Source organism: Bos javanicus, chromosome 15 (assembly GCF_032452875.1).
Source record: "Bos javanicus breed banteng chromosome 15, ARS-OSU_banteng_1.0, whole genome shotgun sequence".
In the NCBI taxonomy this organism is placed as follows: domain Eukaryota; kingdom Metazoa; phylum Chordata; class Mammalia; order Artiodactyla; family Bovidae; genus Bos; species Bos javanicus.
In genome coordinates this window covers 78,305,986-78,328,340 of record NC_083882.1, presented here as the reverse complement: position 1 = coordinate 78,328,340, position 22,355 = coordinate 78,305,986, and the positions used below count along the sequence as shown (strand labels likewise).

General features: G+C 41.5%; 2 protein-coding genes across 2 annotated transcripts in view; both read right to left on the bottom strand.

Moving 5' to 3' along the window:
* The window catches only part of LOC133227087 (olfactory receptor 4C45-like), a 100,196-nt gene continuing 77,841 nt past the window's right edge, over positions 1–22,355 (bottom strand). Inside the window, exon 2 of the mRNA XM_061381505.1 lies at positions 1–948. Coding sequence (XP_061237489.1) covers positions 1–930 — 930 coding nt within the window. The 5' untranslated portion in view covers positions 931–948. The remainder of the gene's footprint in view (positions 949–22,355) is intronic.
* LOC133261410 (olfactory receptor 4C3D) lies at positions 5,549–7,593 on the bottom strand. Its single transcript, XM_061439894.1, has one exon. It carries the CDS (start codon positions 7,429–7,431, stop codon positions 6,523–6,525), a length of 909 nt encoding a protein of 302 aa, XP_061295878.1. The 5' UTR covers positions 7,432–7,593; the 3' UTR covers positions 5,549–6,522.

Genomic DNA, 22,355 nt, shown 5'->3' with positions numbered 1-22,355 from the left:
TTATTCATCACTAGTTTTCATTATTTGTCCCCAGAGCTTCTTCATGACATTTTTCACTTCTGCATTTCTCAGGGTGTAGATTAAAGGGTTCAGCATAGGAGTTACTATGGTGCAAAACACAGTCACAGCTTTGTCAATGGAGAAGGAGGTCGTGGGTCTTAGGTAGAGGAACGAACAAGGTACAAAGAACAGGATGACAACTGTGACATGAGAGGCACAGGTGGACAGGGCTTTGCGACGCCCTTCAGAGCTGTGAGTCCTCAGGGAGCACAGGATGACAACATAGGAAGCAACCAGCATTAGGAAAGTTAGCAGACACAGTGACCCACTGTTGGCAGAAATCAGGGGCCCCAGAGAGTGAGTGTCCGTGCAGGCTAGCTCCAGGAGAGGTATTAAATCACACATAAAATGGTCAATGACATTGGGGCCACAGAATGGTAACTGAACCATGAACAAAATCTGGATCCCTCCATGGAGAAAGCCTAACGCCCCAGCCATTCCAACCAGGAGAGCACACACGGGTCGACTCATCATGGCCATGTAGTGCAGGGGCTTACAGATGGCCACATAGCGGTCATAGGCCATGACAGTCAACAAGACAATCTCGGCTCCAGCAAAGAAATGTTCAGCAAAGACCTGAGTCATGCAGCCACTGAAGGAAATGGTGTTCTTTCCAGAGACCAAGTCAAAGATCAACTTGGGTGCTATGGAGGAAGAATAGAAAGCATCTATCATGGACAAATAGGACAGAAAATAGTACATGGGAGAGCCGAGGGCTGGGCTGGTGAAGACGGTGACGGAGATGAGCAGGTTACCTGCCAATGTGATCAAGTAGATGATCAGAAACACAGCAAATAAGAGTGTCTGCAGTCCTGGATTCTGGGTCAGGCCCAGTAGGATGAATTCTGTTACATTGCTCATCCTCTCCATCAATTCATCTTAGTCCACCTGGAAAGATCACAATTTTTCTGAATGATGGTCTCAAATTCAATATAAAATAATTCATATATACAGAATCAATCTATTTGGTGATACATAAATACTAAGACAGTTTTCTAAAGTGATTTGTAGTTTTCAACAGCATCTTTTGGGGAACGTTGTTGCTGTTTGGTCACTAAGTCATGTCTGTCTGTTTTGTGACCCCATTAACTGTAGGCCACCAGGCTCCTTTGTCCATGGGCTTTCCCAGGCCAGAATACTGGAGTGGGTTGCCATTTCCTCTACAATGGATCTTCCCAACCCTGGGATCAAACCCATGTTTCCTGCATTGGCAGGCAGATTCATCTACCACTGAGCACCAAGGAAGCCTGTTGGGAACATTATAGTGTTTCTTATTGATATTTTCTCATCATTACATCCAAATTCATTCTTAGAAAGTTTAACCTTCACTTCACATAATCTAACTACAACAATTATTTCAGTGAAACAAAATTGGCTAAATTAAGTTAACCTTTCTTAAATGGCAGAAAAAAGAATTAGTTATCACTAACCTGGACTGGTTAACTGGAGATTCCTCAGTTTTTAAATTAACCACAGTCATTGTTTTCTCCCCACCAGGCATTTGCCCCACAGCTGCAAATAGACTACGTGAACTATCAGGAGGAACACTGGAGTTCTTTGTCTCTAGACAACTCTCTCATTTTCGGGATTTACTCAGAAAATGAACTGTTAGTTAAGAAAGTGGTAGCTCTACGATTTAATTTTGACTCGACTCACTTTCTTGGCTTCTTGTGAGGTTATAAATGCATCTTCAAACATGCATTATAAACAATTCTTCAAATCAGGAAAAACTAGTATATGGAATTATAGAATGTATAAGTAAATCAAATCCATTTGATTGGACATGGTTTTCTCAAATCAATTCTGCCAAAGAGTCCTTGGGAGCAATGAGTCCCAAACAGATTTTCAGCTTGTTGATTTATGGCTCTGTGGTTATTTATTTCAAGGTCCTTCTTTGCAATTCTTTCTTCATTGACTGTAGAGAAGCGCTGCCCCCATCTGGCTCCCACAAACAACACTTAGAGGCCAGAAATGCAGTTGAGCTGTGGTTAAACACATGCCTCTGGCTATAGTTAAGGCTGAGACTTGGTAAGGTAAGTGCAAACTTTGGTGACAGGGCTTTGTTCTTCATTTTGGCATTGATGATCCTGGCAGAGGATATATGGGGTGATTTTAGGCATAGGTCAGAGTTCAGAGAATAAATTTCTCTCTGAAAATATGAATGTTCTAAAGGGTATGGTTGCTCTGAGAATGGAAATGACAGTCTTCAAAGTTATGTGCCAGCTTATTCTGGGACACTGTGACATTTTTATAAATGATTCACTGAGGAGACTGAAATGACAGGAGTCCCAGTTCCCAAACACTGAGTAATTTAAAAGTCATAAACATATAAACTTCCTCTGGGATGAGTACCTAGGTGACAGAGTCTCATGGTTTCTGTGGTATTCTCATGGCATTCTCTCTACTCAGAGAGAGAATCATGGGAACTTACAGTAAATCCTAGGCCTTCACAGAGTAGCCATTGAGAAAATCACACCGAGCTAGTCTCTCATGAATAAAGATGTCCAGAGGCAGAGAATGGAAACACTACAGAAAGGAGGCTCCACCACTGTCTTCTGTCCCTCCGCTTCTGAAGTGATGAAGAGCCAGCTGGAACCCTGCACAGAATCACCTTTCTTTGTTATCAGCCTTTACCTTTATTTATTTTTTTTAATTTTATTTTATTTTTAAACTTTACATAATTGTATTAGTTTTGCCAAATATCAAAATGAATCCACCACAGGTATACATGTGTTCCCCATCCTGAACCCTCCTCCCTCCTCCCTCCCCATACCATCCCTCTGGGTCGTCCCAGTGCACTAGCCCCAAGCATCCAGTATCGTGTATCAAACCTGGACTGGCATCTCATTTCATACATGATATTTTACACAGCCTTTACCTTTAAACCATATGAATGCATTCCTGAAGTTCAGAAGCCATGCACTCAAATCTGTCCACAACAGTTAACAACTTTGCTCCTGTTTGCTGCCAACCTCACTCAAAGTCTGTCCCTCCCCCTTGATTATTTTAGTCATACAATACACATAACGTGAAATTTACCATTTTAAGTGCACAGTTCAGTGGCATTTAATACATTTATTAATACGTTGTCATGTAAACATCTTCATAAGTTTTTCATCTTCTCAGATTGAAACTCCACATCCGTTAAATAATTGCTTCTCATTCCTGCCTTCCTCCAGCCCCTAGAAGCCATAATTTTGCTCTTTTTGTCTCTAAGAGTTTTATTATTTTATACAATTAAATAAGTTGAATTATGCAGTATTTGTCCTTCTATCACTGACTTATTTTACTTATAATAATGACCTGAGTGTTCATCCATGTTGCTACAAACGGCAGGGTTTCCTTCTTTTTAGAGCCTGAATGATTTTCCACGTAAGTATGCACCACGTCAGAAAATCCATTCATCTACTGACGGACATTTAGGTTGTTTCCAAGTCCTGGCTGTTGTGAATAATGCTGACAGTGAAAAGTGAAAGTTGCTCAGTCATGTCTAACTCTTTGCAACCCCATGGACTATACAGTAAATGGAATTCTCCAGGTCAGAATACTGGAGTGGGCAGCCTTTCCCTTCTCCAGGGGATCTTCCCAATCCAGGGATCAAACCCAGGACTCCCACATTGGAGGCAGATTCTTTACCAGCTGAGTCACCAGGGAAGCCCAAGAATACTGGAGTGGGTGGCCTATCCCTTCTCCAGCGGATCTTCCCCACTGAGGAATTGAACTGGGGTCTCCTGCATTGCAGATGGATTCTTTCCCAACTGAGCTATCAGGGAAGCATGAAAGTGAAAGTCGCTCAGTCGTGTCCAACTCTTTGAGACCCCATGGGCTATACAGTCCATGGAATTTTCCAGGTCATTACTGAAGTGGGCAGCCTTTCCTTTCTCCAGGGGATTTTCCCAGCCCAGGGATTGAACAATGCTGAAATGAGCTTAATAGTGCAAATACTTCCTTGAGATCCTAATTTAAATTATTTTGAATAAATACCCAGAAGTGGGATTACAGGACATACGGTACTTCTAACTTTGATTTCTTGAGGAAACCCCATCCTTTTTTCCAAAGGGTCTGTACCAGTTTATATTCACATTGACAATAAGACAAAAGCCCCCATTTCTCCACATCCTTGCCAAACCTTTTGTTTTATATAATGCATGTTCTAACAGTGAGGGGATATCTCACTGTGGTTTGGATTTGCATTTCCCTGATGATTAATGTTGTTGAACATCTTTTCATATACTCGTTATTCATATGTATGTCTCTTTTGTAGAAAAACATATTCAAGTCCTTTGCCCATTTAAAAAATTAAACTATTTTTGAGCATGTGAACACTAGGTTAAAGTGAAAGTGAAATCACTCAGTTGTGTCCAACTCTTTGCAACCCCATGGACTGTAGCTTACCAGACTCCTCCGTCCATGGGATTTTCCAGGTAAGAATACTGGAGTAGGTTGCCATTTTTTCTCCAGGGGATCTTCCCAACCCAGGCATTGAACCTGGGTCTCCTGCATTGCAGGCAGACCCTGTACCCTTTGAGCCACCAGGGAAGCCCTTTAGGTACTAGATACCTAAGTTATTACATGAAAACAATAATTTAATTACCTAAAATTCATTTTGTTTCTACTGAATCAGGACATTTGGCAGACATTGATTCTTCTAGTTCAACCTGAGTACATCTCTGACAATTTTCAGCAGGGTTCCACATAGATACAATGGCCCTTGAGTAATGAATAGGATTTCCTGAAATCTCTGTATGTATAGTCCATACTTTTTGAGTTAAATCTTTCTTCTGCTATGCAATGAGGTTTTCTACATGTTCTGTTGTGTTTCCAATAGTAACACAAATTAATGGAAAGTAAGCTGAAGTAGAATGGGGAGACAGTGAGTTGGCCATAGCTGGAGACTTGCCCAGCTTCTCCTTTACCCCCACTTGCTCGCTTACCCCCACTTCTGCCTGTGCTACAGACAATATCATGAGTAAGAAGTTAAATTACTCTTTCCCCTGGCTTTATACATTATATATACTTCTGCGTTTTGCTTTCCTTCAACTTGGAGAAATCCTTCTAGTTAAAGGCTACCCATCCTTCTACAGTCTAAAGGGATGAATCAATGTTTAAAAAAAAAAAAAAAGAGTTTTGTGACTGTCAGTGAAAGATTCTATTAAATGACTATCTGCCTATTCACTTAAGGGAAGGAGGAAAAACCAATGCCCTGTCTTAAGCAATGTCCTTATAAATTAGAATTTCATCTGATAAAATATTCCTACCTACCCTTTATTCTCCTTATATTCAGGAAATGCCTGTGTTTATCTAAGTTTTAATAAAATAAAAACTGTCCCACCTACCAGCAGTCTACTATTTTCCTGGAAACATGAGTCTCCTTAAAGTAGCTAAATATCTCAACCTGCTGAGAATCTGATCAGTATGATGAGATGCTTGGATGGCATTGTCAACTTGGACATGAATTTGAGCAAAGTCCGGGAGTTGGTATGGGAACTCCCAGGGAAGCCTGGCATGTTGCAGTCTATGGGGTCTCAAAGAGTTAGACACAACTGAGCAACTGAACTAAGCTGAATGATAAGAAGTGGGGCCTCTCCAGTGGTTCAGTGGTAAAGAACCTGCCTGCCAATGCTGGAGATTTAAGAGGTGCAGGTTCAATCCCTGGGTGGGGAAGATCCCCTGAAGGAGAAAATGGCACCCCACTCCAATATTCTCGCCTGGATAATCCCATGAAAGAGGAGCTTGACTGGCCACAGTCCATAGGGTTGCAAGTGTCAGACACGACTGAGTGTCTGAGAAGTGGAGCAGTGTGTGCTGATACCAGATCAATGCTCGATAAACCATACACCATGTAGGGGTATATGTGTTAGGGCTGCAAGTGTGTGTGGTCACATGTGCACACTGGACATTTGTTTCAGAATTTCACACCACATTACAGTTAGTATACAATCATGCTTATGTTTTAGTGTATAAACCTATTCTATACACTTCCATGACTTTAGTTCAGTCAACCTTAATTGTATTCCCTGTTTTCTCAAAGTCCCATCACACTATGGATTCTAATATCACTGTCAGTATAAATCAGGTGCAGGTGAATCATCAATAGCTGTTGTGATCAGTACTCTGATGCGCAGTTGGAGGACCAGGTTAGTAACATTTCAATAAGGAGATTTTTATCGTGACTGAGGAAGGCTCCATCTCAAATACAAGTTGGGAAGAGAAATGTGGTGCTTCCATGCTCTGCGGTTTAGGACAAACTTAAGAATTAAAACCATGAAGGGGCATATACTCACTTGCATGGTCAACAACATAGGATATGGATATACTAGGCATAATTTCAAACTTTCAAATCAGCTTTATTCTGAAATTTTTTGATGATTTCTCAACTTTCACAATGACAGTAAGAATTCTTCTCTGAGAGTGACTGGTCATTTCTTTCCCTAGGTTCCTGTATCCTCCATCCACAATTGCTCATTTTTTCCAGAGATTTTTCAGGGCATTTTTCACCTCTGCATTTCTCAGGGTATAAATCAGGGGGTTGAACATGGGTGTCAAAATACAGTAAAACACAGCCACTATTTTGTCAATGGACAAAGTAGATGACGGCCGCATGTAAATAAATATACAGGGCATGAAGAACAAAGCAACAACCATGAAGTGGGCCCCGCAGGTGGAGAGGGCCCTGCGCCTCCCCTCTGTGCTGTGGGACCTCAAGGAGCGCAGGATGACCAGGTAGGAGGCAGCCAGCAGGAGGAAGTTCAACAGGCAGATCACGCCACTGTTGGCCACCACCAGCAGGCCGATGACATAGGTGTTGGTGCAGGCAAGTTCCAGCAAGGGGTACAAGTCACAGACAAAGTGATTGATCACGTTAGGCCCACAGAAGGGCAACTGCAGGACCAGCAGGAGCTGAACCAGGGAATGCAGGAAGCCCCCCAGCCAAGCCAGCCCCACCAGCAGGGCACAGAGATGCCTGGTCATGACGGCCGTGTAGTGCAGGGGCTTGCAGATGGCCACGTAGCGGTCATAGGCCATCACCGTGAGCAGGATGATCTCAGTCCCTCCCAGTAAATGGGCAACAAAGAATTGAGCCAGGCAGCCCTCAAAAGTGATGGCTCTCCCCTCATACAAGGAGTCAGCAACAAGTTTGGGAGTCATACATGAGGAATAGCAAGTATCAATAAAGGACAAACAGGAGAGGAAAAAGTACATAGGTGAGCCCAAGGTGGGGCTGAAGACAATGGTGATCATGATAAGCAGGTTGCCTCCAACAGAGACCAGGTAGACAATTAAAAAGAACACAAGCAAAACCCTCTGCACCTTGGGGTTTTGTGAGAGTCCCAGCATGAAAAACTCGGTGACATTTCTTGGACTATCCATGAATTGTGAGCTGCCACAAGAACTTGGGTGAAGAAGTTTACCAAGAAAAAATTGTTACTACCTCTTATAAGACATTTCAAAAATAAAAAATGGGGGAATTATACAATTAAACCAAATCCTGAATCCCAAAGCAAAAACATACATATTATTTTCTGCACTTCAAATCAGTAATTTTCCCAAAGTACAAAGCTAAATCATAGACAAAATAACTCTGCAAAATATTACACCTCTTGCTTTGTAACCATTAAGAATAAATTCTCATTTTTTTAGATTGATATCTTCAAGGAGTCTTTTATAATAAAAATTATATATATATATACACATATATAAGTTCATTAAAAATAGCCAGTTATGGGAAAATAATTTTCCTAAATATTTTTCATAGCCACACTTCCAACTCTCAATTGTACTGTTCAATGCACCTGGTTATCTTCTATATTTCCTCCACCATCCACTATAACCATGGAAATCATCCTTGACTTTTCCCTTTACTAGTCCATATTATAATACCAAAATGAATCACTGCAACTTTTCAAATCTTATTCCTTAACCTTCATCCATTCTTCCACTCATGTATTCATTCATTTATTTATTCCATAAACATTTTTGAGTACCTACCACACTATGGGCTTTCCTGGTGGCTCAGACAGTAAAGAATCTGCCTGCAATGAGGAGACCCAGGTTTGATCCCTGGGTTGGGAAGATTCCCTGGAGGAGGGAATGGCTGCCCCACTCCAGTATTCTTGCCTAGAGAATCCATGGACATAACAGCCTGGCGGGTTCTCAAAGGGTCAAACACACCTGAGTAACAAACGCTTTCACTTCACTTTCGCCATACCCAACCATAGTGCTCAGCACTAGATTTAGACTAATTAGCAAAGTAAGTTGATGGCTGCTACAATAACATCATAGCTGGTGTCTCCGTCATCTTCCTCACCCAGACACCTGCTCAGTGTCCACACTTCAATCACAATGATATTTATAAAACATAATCATTCAATCATGTCATTATCCAGTTTAAAATTCTTCAAAGACTCCTCTTTATATTCAAGATAAAATCCAAGCATTTTAGTCTCATTACAAGTCCCTGGACCCTGAAAACCCATCCATGTTATCCTTCAGCTCCCCTCCCTGTTCACTACTGTGGACTACCCTAAATTTCTGACCAAGTCATGCTCATTCACACCTCATTGCCTTCCACATGTTATTCCATCACCCCACCTGCTGCCCCATCCTACATACCCATTCCCGTTTCTACTGACTGACTCTTAAACATCCTTCAAAATTTCCACAAGGAAAATGGTCTCTTCCCTCACCTTAGTCTAGATTATAAGAACTTCCACTGTCCACCTATACCATCTCCATCCTGGACTTTTGCACACTATGCTGTGTTGGTTTTCCTCTATCTTCCCACCCTTACATTAGGAGCAGCTCAAAAGCAGGAATTTTTTGTGCTAGGAATCTCACTGCCACACCTGGAGCAGTGTTCAATGAATAGCTGTTGAATGACTAAAAATCTAAAACCAAAAAATATAGAAAACTTACAATACCTTGATCTAAGAAGGTTGATAGTTTCCTATTAGAAATTTCTGTTACATTCTAACACAGCAGGGTGACAGAACCAATAGAATTCTTAACAGGTCATCTGGTCTGTATTTCTGCATCATCTGGTCTTTCTTCCCCCTGCTTTGATGATATGTGTGTTAAATGCCTAAATAAGATTTTTTAAAGTTCCTGCTGAGAGGAAAAAAAAAAAACACAGTGAGAAATTATCTATGATTTCATAATCTCTTCTTTGACTCGGAAATCTCCCACAATCCTCAGTCACCCAGGTTCAAAAGCTGGATGAGGGATTTCATTTATTTATGGGCTACAGCAGACTTCTTAAATCATCACTTCCCACACACTTTTCATTGGATCATTCTATTAGGTTAGAAAACTGACTGAGTTTCATAATTCTTTCTTTCCTAAGTAACACCATTTGGTGTTAATAGTGCCTGACTGAGTCAGGAGTGCTGTGTTCTGGTCCTAACTTAGCCAAGAGGTAACTGTGAGATTTCTTGAAATTCACTTCACCTTCCTGAGCCATAATATTCTCACTTGCAAAGTGAGGGAAACTGAAGGTAAAGAGTGTTATCAAGACATAGAGAACAAACATATGGACAGGGGCAAAGGGGGGATGGGGTAAATTAAGAGATTGGAACTGACATATATACACCACTATATGTAAAATGTATAACTAATGAGAACCTATAGTATAGCACAGTGGGGGGAAATGTTCAATTAGTTTGTAGGACATATATTAAGTTAACCTTAAAAATGCATTCCAACATGCACTGAGTGCAGACAAATACTGTTTGATCCCACATATATGAGATACCTAGGCTTCCTTGGTGGCTCAGGTGGTAAAGAATCTGCCTGCAATGTGGGAGACCCAGGTTCGATCCTGGGTTGGGAAGATCCCCTGGAGAAGGGAATGGCAACCCACTCCAGTATTCTTGCCTGGGAAACCCCACGGACAGAGGAAGGAGTCTGGCAGGCTAGAAGTCCGAAAGAAGGGCTTGACTTATTCTACATGCACCTTGAAAGATGAGCTATAGGAAATCATAAGGGAAATGTCATATTCAAATTACTTGTAAGCCATGTAAAGCTGGAGTTCATTCACAGCTCCTGAGATTCACAGTAGGTTTGAAAGGCCCACCCACAATTATTAAACCCAAAAATACATTCTCTTGGCAGCCAGGAAGAAATGGATCTAGCTACAACTTAGCAATGAGAAAATTTATCCTCCATGTTCCACTCTCCTTGCAGACATAATCAACCCAAGGCACTGGGAGAAACTAACAGATTGGGACCGGCACTCCAAACATGTGTTGTAGTCTTCTGGTTATATGGCAGGTCATGGGGAGACACATTATAGGGAATCCATCATCTCAGGAAAACTATAACCTGTGATAGAGGTTTCAAGAAAATTTTGCCTAAATAGAAAGCCTCACTCACTCAGCCTAAGTTTAGTATCAAAGAACAGTAGTCTATTGTTGTAAAAAAAAAAAAAAAAAAAAAGAAAGAAAGTTCAAATTTACACACAAGAGGGAAAAGTCTTAGTAAAAGGATGGAGGGAAGAGAGGCATTTTCTACAAACAGGAGCTTCTGGGAAGGAGTCAGAGAAAGAGCAATCAAGGAAGAGAGATCGTTTGGGGCTTTTTTGTTTGTTTGTTTACAGAGAGTAAGAACAAGCATGTATTGATGTTTAATTGTCACTGGTTAGAAGGAAATGGCAACCCACTCCAGTAATCCTGCCTGGAGAATTCCATGAACAGAGGAGCCTATCAGGCTACAGTCCATGGGGTTGCAAAGAGTCAGGCACAACTCTGAGTCATCACTCACTCTGCAGTAAACTCTTCACATGCATTATCTCACTCAATCTCCACAATAATCCTTAAGATACATGTGCCATCTTTATAATGAAGAATCCGTGTCAAAGACAATTGGCATGCTCAAGCTTACTTCTCATGAGCAGTAAGTAGTCCAGTCTGGATTTTAACTGAAGCTATCTATTTGAATACACATCAGGGGTTTGAAACAGAATGACCCTGAAGTACTAAATGGTCAATTGTGATCAACTGGAAATAGCAATAGATTCTGCCAGAATGAGCAGATGCTCACCCTGGGTAAAAAGGAAATTTACAGGCTAAAACATCATTAAACCAGAAGATTCATAGCTGAGGCTCAGAACTTAAAAATGTTATTACATTGAGGAATTCAACCAGATCCAAAGACCAGCCTGTCCTCTTTTAAAAACTGGGAGAGAGAAGTATCAGCCCTTTTATGCTTTGCTATAATAAAGACTGAGACATAGGGTCAAAAAGAACAAAATTTTAAAAGCTCAAAATTTAAAATTCAGGGCTTTCCGGGTGGCTCAGTGGTAGAGAATCTGCCTGCCAATGCAGGCAAATTGGGTTGGGTTCAATCCTCAACCCAGGAAGATCCCACGTGCCGTGGGGTGGCTATGCCCGTGCACCCCAACTATTGGGCCTGTGCTCTGGAGCCCAGAAACTGCAACATCTGAGCCTACACCCTGGAGCCTGTGCTCTGATACAGGAGAGGCCACCACAATGGGAGGCCTGCTCACAGCAGCTAGGGATTAGCCTGTGCAGCAACAAAGACCCAGCACAGCCAAAATAAATAAATACACAAAATTATTTTTTTTAAAAAACTTAATTCCTTAAAAAAAAAAAACTCTGAAATTCTAATGGACACAAGTGATCCAAAGAATATTTTTATTCAAAAAGGAAAAAAAAATTACAGTATCAAGCCAGCAAAGGAGCAGTTTAGTGTATTCTAAAATCCCTGAGAGTGGTCAGAGCATTCCCAGTCCCTTTGGGATCAGCTTCCTTACAGACAGAGGTCCACATCTTAGTGGATGAGCACTAACACTTCCTAGAATTAATCAAATCAAATTAAAATAGCACTGAAATATGGGAAGAGCCTTAGACTCTCTATTCATTTACTCATTCATTCATTTATTCAACAGGTATTATTTTAGGTATTGGGCTAACTGATCAGGAAGCAGCAGAGGAAATCAGCTTGATTCCTCTTCTCACAGAGAGCGTGGTATTCAGTGCTGTGACAGACATTTGCCCAAGGACTGTCTGAGCACAAGGATGAGTCCCACCTCAACCTGGAGGCAAAGAGTGGGAAAACTGAATTACTCACAAGCGCTAAACTTAGTTCCCTGGGCGCTGAGCACTCTCAGCTTCTCACTGCACAGACAGACTCAACTCTCACCTGGGAACCCTGCCGCTGCCACCCTATGGCCCCTGGAAGACAGCCCCGCAAGTGTCCCTTCCAAGTCCATACCAAGTCTATTTTCCACAGTTCCTCCACCCATCCAGCTCTCCCAGTCATGGGACCCCTTTATTTCAAGTTCTGCAATGCCCTCCTCTATCACTAAGCTCCGATCTCGGACACCCAAGCTGTTGATTAGGGCCCATAAATTTCAACACACTGATTGTAACTGACACTTCCGGCCTCATCCATAATTGTGAGAGTCATAAACAAAAAAAGTCAAAAGAACATTTTTTACGAATGCTGCAGAATTCCAGAAGAAGGTGCTATGGAATTGCTAGGTAAACTCACTGATCCTCGCAGATAATGGTAGCTGAAAATATATTTTAAAGAGAAGCTGAATCTCTTTCAGAAAGAGCTTGAGAAATTTTGTATTATCTTGCATCCTTATAATGAGGGGCTGGCAGAGGAGAGGTAGAGAAATCAGGCAAAACATATTTATAACAATTCTGAATGGGTGTGGGACTCACTACCCTGGACTGGGCTATTGTACATCTGGTTCTGATGACAAGTTCTTAATATTATTAGATCCTCAGATTCTGAAATAGCTGTTAACCCATGGAGGTCCCAGGTCTTCCACTCAGACAGTTTGAGCCTCAGTTTCTTCATTTGTAAAATAGGGATGCCAATAATTATTCTCTACCTGCTATGGATAAGATCAGATGAAAAAAATAAATGAATAGATTATAGACATTGCAAAGCTTTAGGAAAAAACGTTGTTGATTATTATTACTTACATATTGTTATTTTTTCTTAATTCAAACCTTGAAAACAGGTATACATAAGATTTTGAAAACTTTAATCAAAATTTAGAAAAATGAACTTTAGGTTCATTACAGACTATCAAATGAGTTCTTTCATTGTCTATTTCCATCGGAAATGATAGGAACTTTGAATTAAATAGAAAATATATCAACAATGAAGGAAAACTTACTTGTACAGCAAGGTTGAAGGACTTGAATAATGTGTAGTTTATTTTCTTGCTTGGATATTTCTCTAGAAAAAGTATTGAAGGTTAGAAATTTCTGAAATATGAGTTGCAGTTTTGGATTCTGCCTGTGGTTCCCAGCATCTCTCTTGTGACAATCACCACAGCACTGAACTCACTTAAAGCTGGTCGAGACCTGCTGGCTGTCTGGAGTCAGAGTCGGGAAGCGAGAGGCGGCAACACCACGCTTTAGATGACCCCAGTCCTAAAGCCCTGATGTCTGACCGCTTAGATGCAACCACTAAATGTATAACACCCACCAGAACGGGAACATCTTAATCTCATTGTCCTGGAAACAGGAACAATTGAAAGGAACTGACACCCTCCTCCCAGTCAGCTGGAAGAAGCTGGCAATGGACCAGGAAGTTAAACATTTCAGTCCTGTGGGACCCTGTCTCAAAGGCTACCACATATTCTGAGTGTGGGCCAGGACCAGCACATGGAGATACAGAGAAGTGGACAAAAGTGGTCACAAGTACTGAACCTGTGGCCCCAGGTTGCCCAGCCTTCGATGGTCAACTCTCTGTTATTAATACTATTCCAATAAAGCAGCTTAACACTCTGCCTTGGATTCCTGCAGAAAATTATTCTGGAGCATCTGGGTTTCTGCTCCAGGTTTCTCCCTTTAGGCAACTTATTTGACATTTAACCTTCTGTGCTTCAGTTTCCTCACCTGAAAAATGCGACTAAAATAGTGTTTACTTGGGAATTAACAACACAGAAACTTGTTAAGAGAGCAGATTTTAAATATTCTCACCACACATCCAAAAAAGTGATAAGGAAATGGAGATGTTAACTGACCTATTGTGGTCATCATTTCACAAAATACATATATATATATATACATGTATATTATATATATATATATATATCAAGTCATCACATTGTATACCTTAAACTTATATATGCTACATGTTAATAATATCTTGATGAAGCTGGGAAAAAATGATGCCTACCTCATAAGGTCATTATGAGGATAAGACGAGAGTTTGTATCAAATGCTTAGAGCAATGCCTGGCAGCCAGTAACTGCTATGTAAGTGTTTGCTATCACTGCTACTGGTAGTAACACCATCATCGTTATTATCTTCAGTGTTGCTATTCCCTAACCATGTGCTCAGGCTTCGCTGGTGGCTCAGCGGTGAAGAATCTCCCTGCCAGTGCATGAGACGCAGGTTTGATCCCTGAGTCAGGAAGATCCCCTGGAGAAGGAATCGGCAACCCGCTCCACTCTTCTTACCTGGGAAATCCCAGGGACAAAGGAGCCTAGTGGGCTACAGTCCATGGGGTCACAAAGAGTCGGACACGACTGAGCGACTAAACAATAGCAACAACAAGCATGTGCATCTCGCCACTTCTGTGCCGCTACAGCAACCTCATTGCAGCATACGGACACTTGACTGGATTATATGACACGAAGATAGCATAAAGAAAGTTTAGTAATATAAAGGAAATCCCGATGAACTAGAGCAGGTGAAATGAGGGCAGGGGAGGGGAGGTTCAAGAGGGAAGGATCCATACTTATGGCTGATTCACGTTGTTGTATGGCAGAAACCAACCGAACATTGTAAAGCGATTATCCTCCAATTAAAAATAAATAGAACAAAATAAAGGAAATCCTTAATATCAGGCACCAGTGCTCTCAGCGGCCACCAACCACACCACGTCCATCCTAGGGAGTCTCTAGATCAGGTCGCCCCCATCTCTCGAGGGTGCTTCTTCCAGCCCCATCACATCTGCTGGATCTTCTCTTCCCTCTGTCCATAGCCCTACATGTCTACCTCCAGTTCTTTGGAGAGAGAGAAAGAATCAGTTAGCATCCTTACAACTTCTTCACTCAAAATAATCAGCCTTTTATTTTACTATATTTTATTCTGTTACTAGTATATTTTATTAGGTACAAATAACCTAAACAGTGCAGCTTAGATCTTCTCTGCCTCAACTTCTTTTTAGAGATTCAGAGACCTAGATTTATAAAAGTCAAATGATAATGGAAATCTTTTCTTAAAAAATCAGTGGTACCCACTCCAAATATGACTTTTGCTATCGTCTTTAGTATGTTGAAAGACTTATTAAGGCTCATTTTTTATAGCGTGAAACTGAAAATCTTCTAAAATGTTCCCTTCACCTCCCCTAGTGGCCATAGACCGCCTAGAGGCCCTCTTCCTTCTGTGCCTTTTTCAGCATCGCCACTCGCCAATGATGGCCTTCAGGGCTTGGCTCTAAACCTTAGCATGCTATCACATGATGCCGCCTGCTTCACACATTTGTCTCTTTCCTCCTCCCATTGGTCGTTTTATACCCAGAGGGTACATTAGGGAACTGTAAAAATGAAACTATATGCAATCCATTATTTTTTCTTGAAATAGTGGGATATAAAATCTGGTAGGGACGTTTGAAAGTTTATAAATCTAACTTCTCATTTTAAAGAAAAGAGACACACACCTCAGAAAAGGTAATGAAAGTGTGAGGAAATGGTGGAAATTAAGAGCTAGGATCCATCTCAGAAAATGTACAGCCTTGTCAAAGTCACCACACCACTCTGACCTTCATCCCATCTGCTCATCCTTCCATCCAAGAGGAACTGACACGTTTGAGCTGGACATTCTATACAATGAGGTTTCAGGTTAAGGAGGGTCATATAGAAAAAAAAAAAAAAAAAAAACATGGCTTCCTCCCCCATGGCATGGTCAATCTAGTAGGCATAATGACTCATTTAGGGGGATATAATCTGGGATCAGGAAGATTTTTCATGATTTCAACAATATAACCTAGGGGCACCTTGGAGTTAAACACTGTTAAAAGCAGAGACATTACTTTGCCAACAAAGGTCCATCTAGTCAAGGCTATGGTTTTTCCAGTGGTCATGTGTGGATGTGAGAGTTGGACTATAAAGAAAGCTGAGTGCCAAAGACTTGATGCTTTTGAACTGTGGTGTTGGAGAAGACTCTTGAGAGTCCCTTGGAATGCAAGGAGATCCAACCAGTCCATCCTAAAGGACATCACTCCTGGGTGTTCATTGGAAGAACTGATATTGAAGCTGAAACTCTAATACTTTGGCCACCTGATGGGAAGAGCTGACTCATTTGAAAAGGCCCTGATGCTGGGAAAGATTGAAGACAGGAAGAGAAGGGAACAACAGAGGATGAGATGGGTGGATGCCATCGCCAGCTCAATGGACATGAGTTTGCGTAGACTCTGGGAGTTGGTGATGGACAGGGAGGCCTGGAGTGCTGTGGTCCACGGGGTCACAAAGAGTCAGACACGATTGAGCGACTGAACTGAACTGAACTGAACTGAATAGTAAGAATTGTGCTTTCTCTTATCTGTGCATTGAATTTTGCAAAGGATTGGCCCATCCATTAACACTTTTTTGATCAGAATGTTGTGTATTAATATAAGGCAGGGCAGATGTGGTTGTCAGTGTTCATTTATTCTGTAATACACTGGCCTTAGCAATCATTAATTCAGCTCAGAGGTCTAAGTTTCCTCATTTCAGAAATTCTCCCAAGTAACGGTGTTCCTCCACCACTAATGCAGTAGTTGTGCTGCATTCACCCTCTGGGCACCAGGTAGCTGGGGGCATTGTGGGGAGGTGTCCAGAGGTTAGAGAGATGGGGCAGCACAGCAAGAGTTCTATCCAGGACAGCTCCTGGTCTCATGAATAGTGCTCCTCGGAATGGTCCATTCATCCAGTCCTTCCTAGGTGCCACTATCCCTACCTCTTCCATTCTTCACGTTATCAAATAAATTCATTAGCAACTCTATTATCTGTATTAATTGTCATGGGCTAGAAATGCTGTTGTAGTACAAAATAGCCCAAAATTCAGTGGCCTAACCCCAGTGACCACAGCCTTGTTTAATTCAATGAAACTAAGCCATGCCGTGTGGGACCACCCAAGACAGCTGTGTCATGGTGGAGAGGTCTGACAGAATGTGGTCCACTGGAGAAGGGAATGGCAAACCACTTCAGTATTCTTGCCTTGAGAACCCCATGAGCAGTATGAAAACACAAAAAGATAGGACACTGAAAAAAGGAACTCCCCAGGTTGGTAGGTGCCCAAAATGCTAATGGAGAAATAACTCCAGAAAGAATGAAGGGATGGAGTCAAAGCAAAAACAATACCCAGTTGTGAATGGGACTGGTGATGGAAGCAGGGTTCGATGCTGTAAAGAGTAATATTGCATAGGAACCTGGAATGTTAGGTCCATGAATCAAGGCAAATTGGAAGTGGCCAAACAGGAGATGACAATAGTGGATATCGACATTCTAGGAATCAGTGAACTAAGATGGACTGTAATGGGTGAATTTAACTCAGATGACCATTATATCTACCTCTGTGGGAAAATCCCTTAGAGGAAATGGAGTAGCCATCATAGTCAACAAAAGAGTCCCAAATGCAGTACGTGGATGCAATCTCAAAAATGACAGAATGATCTCTATTCATTTCCAAGGCAAACCATTCAATATCACAGTAATCCAAGTCTATGCCCCAACCAGTAATGCTGAAGAAGCTGAAGTTGCACAGTTCTATGAAGACCTACAAGACCTTCTAGAACTAACACCCCAAAAAATGTCCTTTTCATTATAGGGGACTGGAATGCAAAAGTAGGAAGTCAAGAAACACCTGGAGTAACAGGCAAATTTGGCCTTGGAATACAGAATGAAGCAGGGCAAAGGCTAATAGAGTTATGCCAAGAGAATGCACTGGTCATAGCAAACACCCTCTTCCAACAACACAGAAGAAGACTCTACACATGGACATCACCAGATGGTTGACACCAAAATCAGATTGACTATATTCTTTGCAGCCAAAGATGAAGAAGCTCTATACAGTCAGCAAAAACAAGACCAGGAGCTGACTGTGGCTCAGACCATGAACTCCTTATTGCCAAATACAGACTGAAATTGAAGAAAGTGGAGAAAACCACTAGCCTATTCAGGTATGATCTAAATCAAATCCCTTATGATTACACAGTGGAAGTGATAAACAGATTTAAGGTACTAGATCTGATAAATAGTGCCTGATGAACAATGGATGGAGGTTCATAACATTGTACAAGAGACAGGAATCAAGACCATCCCCAAGAAAAAGAGATGCAAAAAAACAAAACGGCTTCTGAGAAGGCCTTGCAAATGGCTGTGAAAAGAAGGCAAGTGAGAAGCAAAGCAGAAAAGGAAAGATATTCCCATTTGAATGCAAAGTTCCAAAGAATAGCAAGGAAAGATAAGAAAGCCTTCCTCAGCAATAAATGCAAAGAAATAGAGGAAAACAACAGGATGGGAAAGACTAGAGATCTCTTCAAGAAAATCAGAGATACCAAGGGAACATTGCATGCAAAGATGGGCTCAATAAAGGACAGAAATGGTATGGACCTATCAGAAGCAGAAGATATCAAGAAGAGGTGGTAAGAAGAACTGTACAAAAAAGATCTTCATGACCCAGATAATCATGATGGTGTGATCACTCACCTGGAGCCAGACATCCTGGAATGTGAAGTCAAATAGGCCTTAGAAAGCATCACTATGAACAAAGCTAGTGGAGGTGATGGAATTCCAGTTGAGCTATTTCAAATCCTGAAAGATGATGCTATGAAAGTGCTGCACTCAATATGCCAGCAAATTTGGAAAACTCAGCAGTGGCCACAAGACTGGAAAAGATCAGTTTTCATTTCAATCCCAAAGTAATGCAATGCCAAAGAATGCTCAAACTACTGCACAATTGCACTCATCTCACATGCTAGTAAAGTAATGCTCAAAATTCTCCAAGCCAGGCTTCAGCAATACGTGAACTGGGAACTTCCAGATGTTCAAGCTGGTTTTAGAAAAGGCAGAGGAACCAGAGACCAAATTGCCAACATCCGCTGGATCATGGAAAAAGCAAGAGAGTTCCAGAAAAACATCTATTTCTGCTTGATTGACTATGGAAAAGCCTTTGACTGTGTGGATCACTATAAGCTGTGGAAAATTCTGAAAGAGATGGGAATACCAGACCACCTGACCTGCCTCTTGAGAAACCTATATGCAGGTCAGGAAGCAACAGTTAGAACTGGACATGGAACAACAGACTGGTTCCAAATAGGAAAAGAAGTATGTCAAGGCTGTATATTGTCAACTGTTTATTTAACTTATATGCAGAGTACATCATGAGAAATGCTGGGCTGGACAAAGCACAAGCTGGAATCAAGATTGCCGGGAGAAATATCAATAACCTCAGATATGCAGATGACACGACCCTTACGGCAGAAAGAGGAACTAAAGAGCATCTTGATGAAAGTGAAAGAGGAGAATGAAAAAGTTGGCTTAAAGCTCAACATTCAGAAAACAAAGATCATGGCATCTGGTCCCATCACTTCATGGAAATAGATGGGGAAACAGTGGAAACAGTATCTGACTTTATTTTTCTGGGCTACAAAATCACTGCAGATGATGATTGCAGCCATGAAATTAAAAGATGCTTACTCCTTGGAAGGAAAGTTATGAGCAACCTAGATAGCATATTAAAAAGCAGAGACATTACTTTGCCAGCAAAGATCCATCTAGTCAAGGCTATGGTTTTTCCAGTAGTCATGTGTGGATGTGTAGTTGGACTCTAAAGAAAGCTGAGTGCTGAAGAATTGATGTTTTTGAACTGTGGTGTTGGAGAAGACTCTTGAGAGTCCCTTGGACTGCAAGGAGATCAAACCAGTCCTTCTTAAAGGAGATTAGTCTTGGGTGTTCATTGGAAGGACTGATGTTGAAGCTGAAACTCCAATACTTTGGCCACATTTTGCAAAGAGCTGATTCATTTGAAAAGACCCTGATGCTGGGAAAGATTGAGGGCAGGAGGAGAAGGGGACAACAGAGGATGAGATGGTTGGATGGCATCACCTACTCGATGGACACGGGTTTGGGTAAACTCCGGGAGTTGGTGATGTACAGGGAGGCCTGGCGTGCTGCAGTTCATGTTGGACACAACTGAGTGACTGAACTGAACTAATCCCAGTGAAAGTTTATTTCTCATTCATACTAAGTCCAATGCAGATTTGCAGGTTTTAGGGAGAGCTGTCCACCAAGCGCTGACCATCAGTAACAGGCCCATGGCAATCTGTGGTACCTCTGGTCTCCTGGGGCTTCAGGACCATCTGCTGGGTCATGTGCGCCCAGCTAGCCAGTCATCAAAGTTAAATTGAGGATTACTAGGGACATTTTATGGACCAAGCCTAAACAGGTATATTATTTCCACCTATTAGTAACAAGACCCCATGTGGATGTAAGGGGGCCAGGAACGGCAGCTTGTGTGCCCAGAAGAAAAAGATGAAGTAATTTGGTAAACATATTCCATTGTTCAGACCACAATTCCTCATTTTCTGGCCTCTTTCCCTCCCTTCAGAAAACTAAGATGATGGCATCTGGTCCCATAACCTCATGGCAAATAGATGGGGAAACAATGGAAACAGTAACAGACTTTATTTTCTTGGGCTCCAGAATCACTGTAGACAGTGACTGCAGCCATGAAATTAAAAGACGCTTGCTCCTTGGAAGAAAAGTTATGACCAACCTAGACAGGATATTAAAAAGCTGTCAAAGCTATGGTTTCTGCAGTAGTCATGAATGGAGACTCTCATATCAGTAGTCATGATATGAGAGTTGGACTATAAAGAAAGCTGAGCACTGAAGAATTAATGCTTTTGAACTGTGGTGTTGGAGAAGACTCTTGAGAGTCCCTTGGACTGCAGGGAGATAAAACCAGTCAATACTGAAGGAAATAAGTCCTGAATAATCATTGAAAGGACTGATGCTGAAGCTGAAGCTCCAATACTTTGACCACCTGATGCAAAGAACTGACTCATTGGAAAAGATCCTGATGCTGGGAAAGATTGAAGACAGAAGAAGGGGACAACAGAGGATGAGATGGTTGGATGGCATCACCGACTCAATGGACATGGGTTTGGGTTGACTCCTGAAGTTCATGATGGACAGAGAGGCCTGGCATGCTGCAGTTCATGGAGTCACAAAGAGTCAGACACAACTGAGCGACTGAACTGAACTAAACTGAACTGAGGTGCTTAATAAATATCAAGTATTATTAGATCTCAATGGTTGCACGTTAGAGTCAAGTAGGAGATTAGTTTACAAGGCCACTGCCATAGGATTTAATTCCAAGGTTCTCTTTTACTTCTATTTATTTCAAAACATTTTTATTAAATTTCAATTACAAAGAATCATAAAACTTAGGATACCTAACGGGCAAGTTGGTCTAGTTCTATGCAGTTCACAAAATGAAAATAAATAAATAAATAAAGGTTTATGAAGACGACTGAACGCTACACGTCCTGTGGCACAGTCTGCAGTCATAATAGAAAGATGCAATAGTGACATCATCCTAAGAGGTGAGGTGCCGAGGTCCAGCCCCAGCTGATCCAGGGTATTCGAAGGAGAGACGGCTTCGGCGACCTATTTAATTTATTTATCAAAGATATAAAGAGTAATAGAATGAGGATAGCTCAGTAGGAAAATTCAGTGGAGAAAAGAAGCTGAGTAGCTTGGTTTACACGGAAAATCAATATAACCTGTGACACCAGGTTAGCTCTGACCACGGAGGCCACAGGCGCCCTCTCAAATAGAGGAAGGTGCCCCACCTTAGACACCTTCTTGAGTGGGTCTTAGAAGCCCAGGCAAATAAATGGTCGCAGAGGATATCCGCGCTCCAGATGGAGACTCAGCTGGAAGTTAAGGGGAAGAATGACATGGGGAGACCAAGCGCTGGTGAGCAAGGCCCGTAGCTTTATTTTCAACAGGGGCTTTTATACCCTAAGTTACACATAGAGGATAATAGGGGATGCAAAGTCAGCAGTCTTTGATCTTTATCAAAAACCAGGGTTTCTTTCCTGCAAATTTATCGTATACAAATGGTTTAGGTGATTTACATCATCTTCTGGCCAGAAGGCTTATTAACATTTTATGACTCTTGACAAAGACTTATCAACCATAAGATTTATTTTCTCTAAGAGTAATTATTTTAAGGTTTGGCGCCATCTTCCGAAGATAAAATTGCATTCCTATAGGGCGGATGTGTAATGGGTTTACAACAAAGGAAAGAATTTAT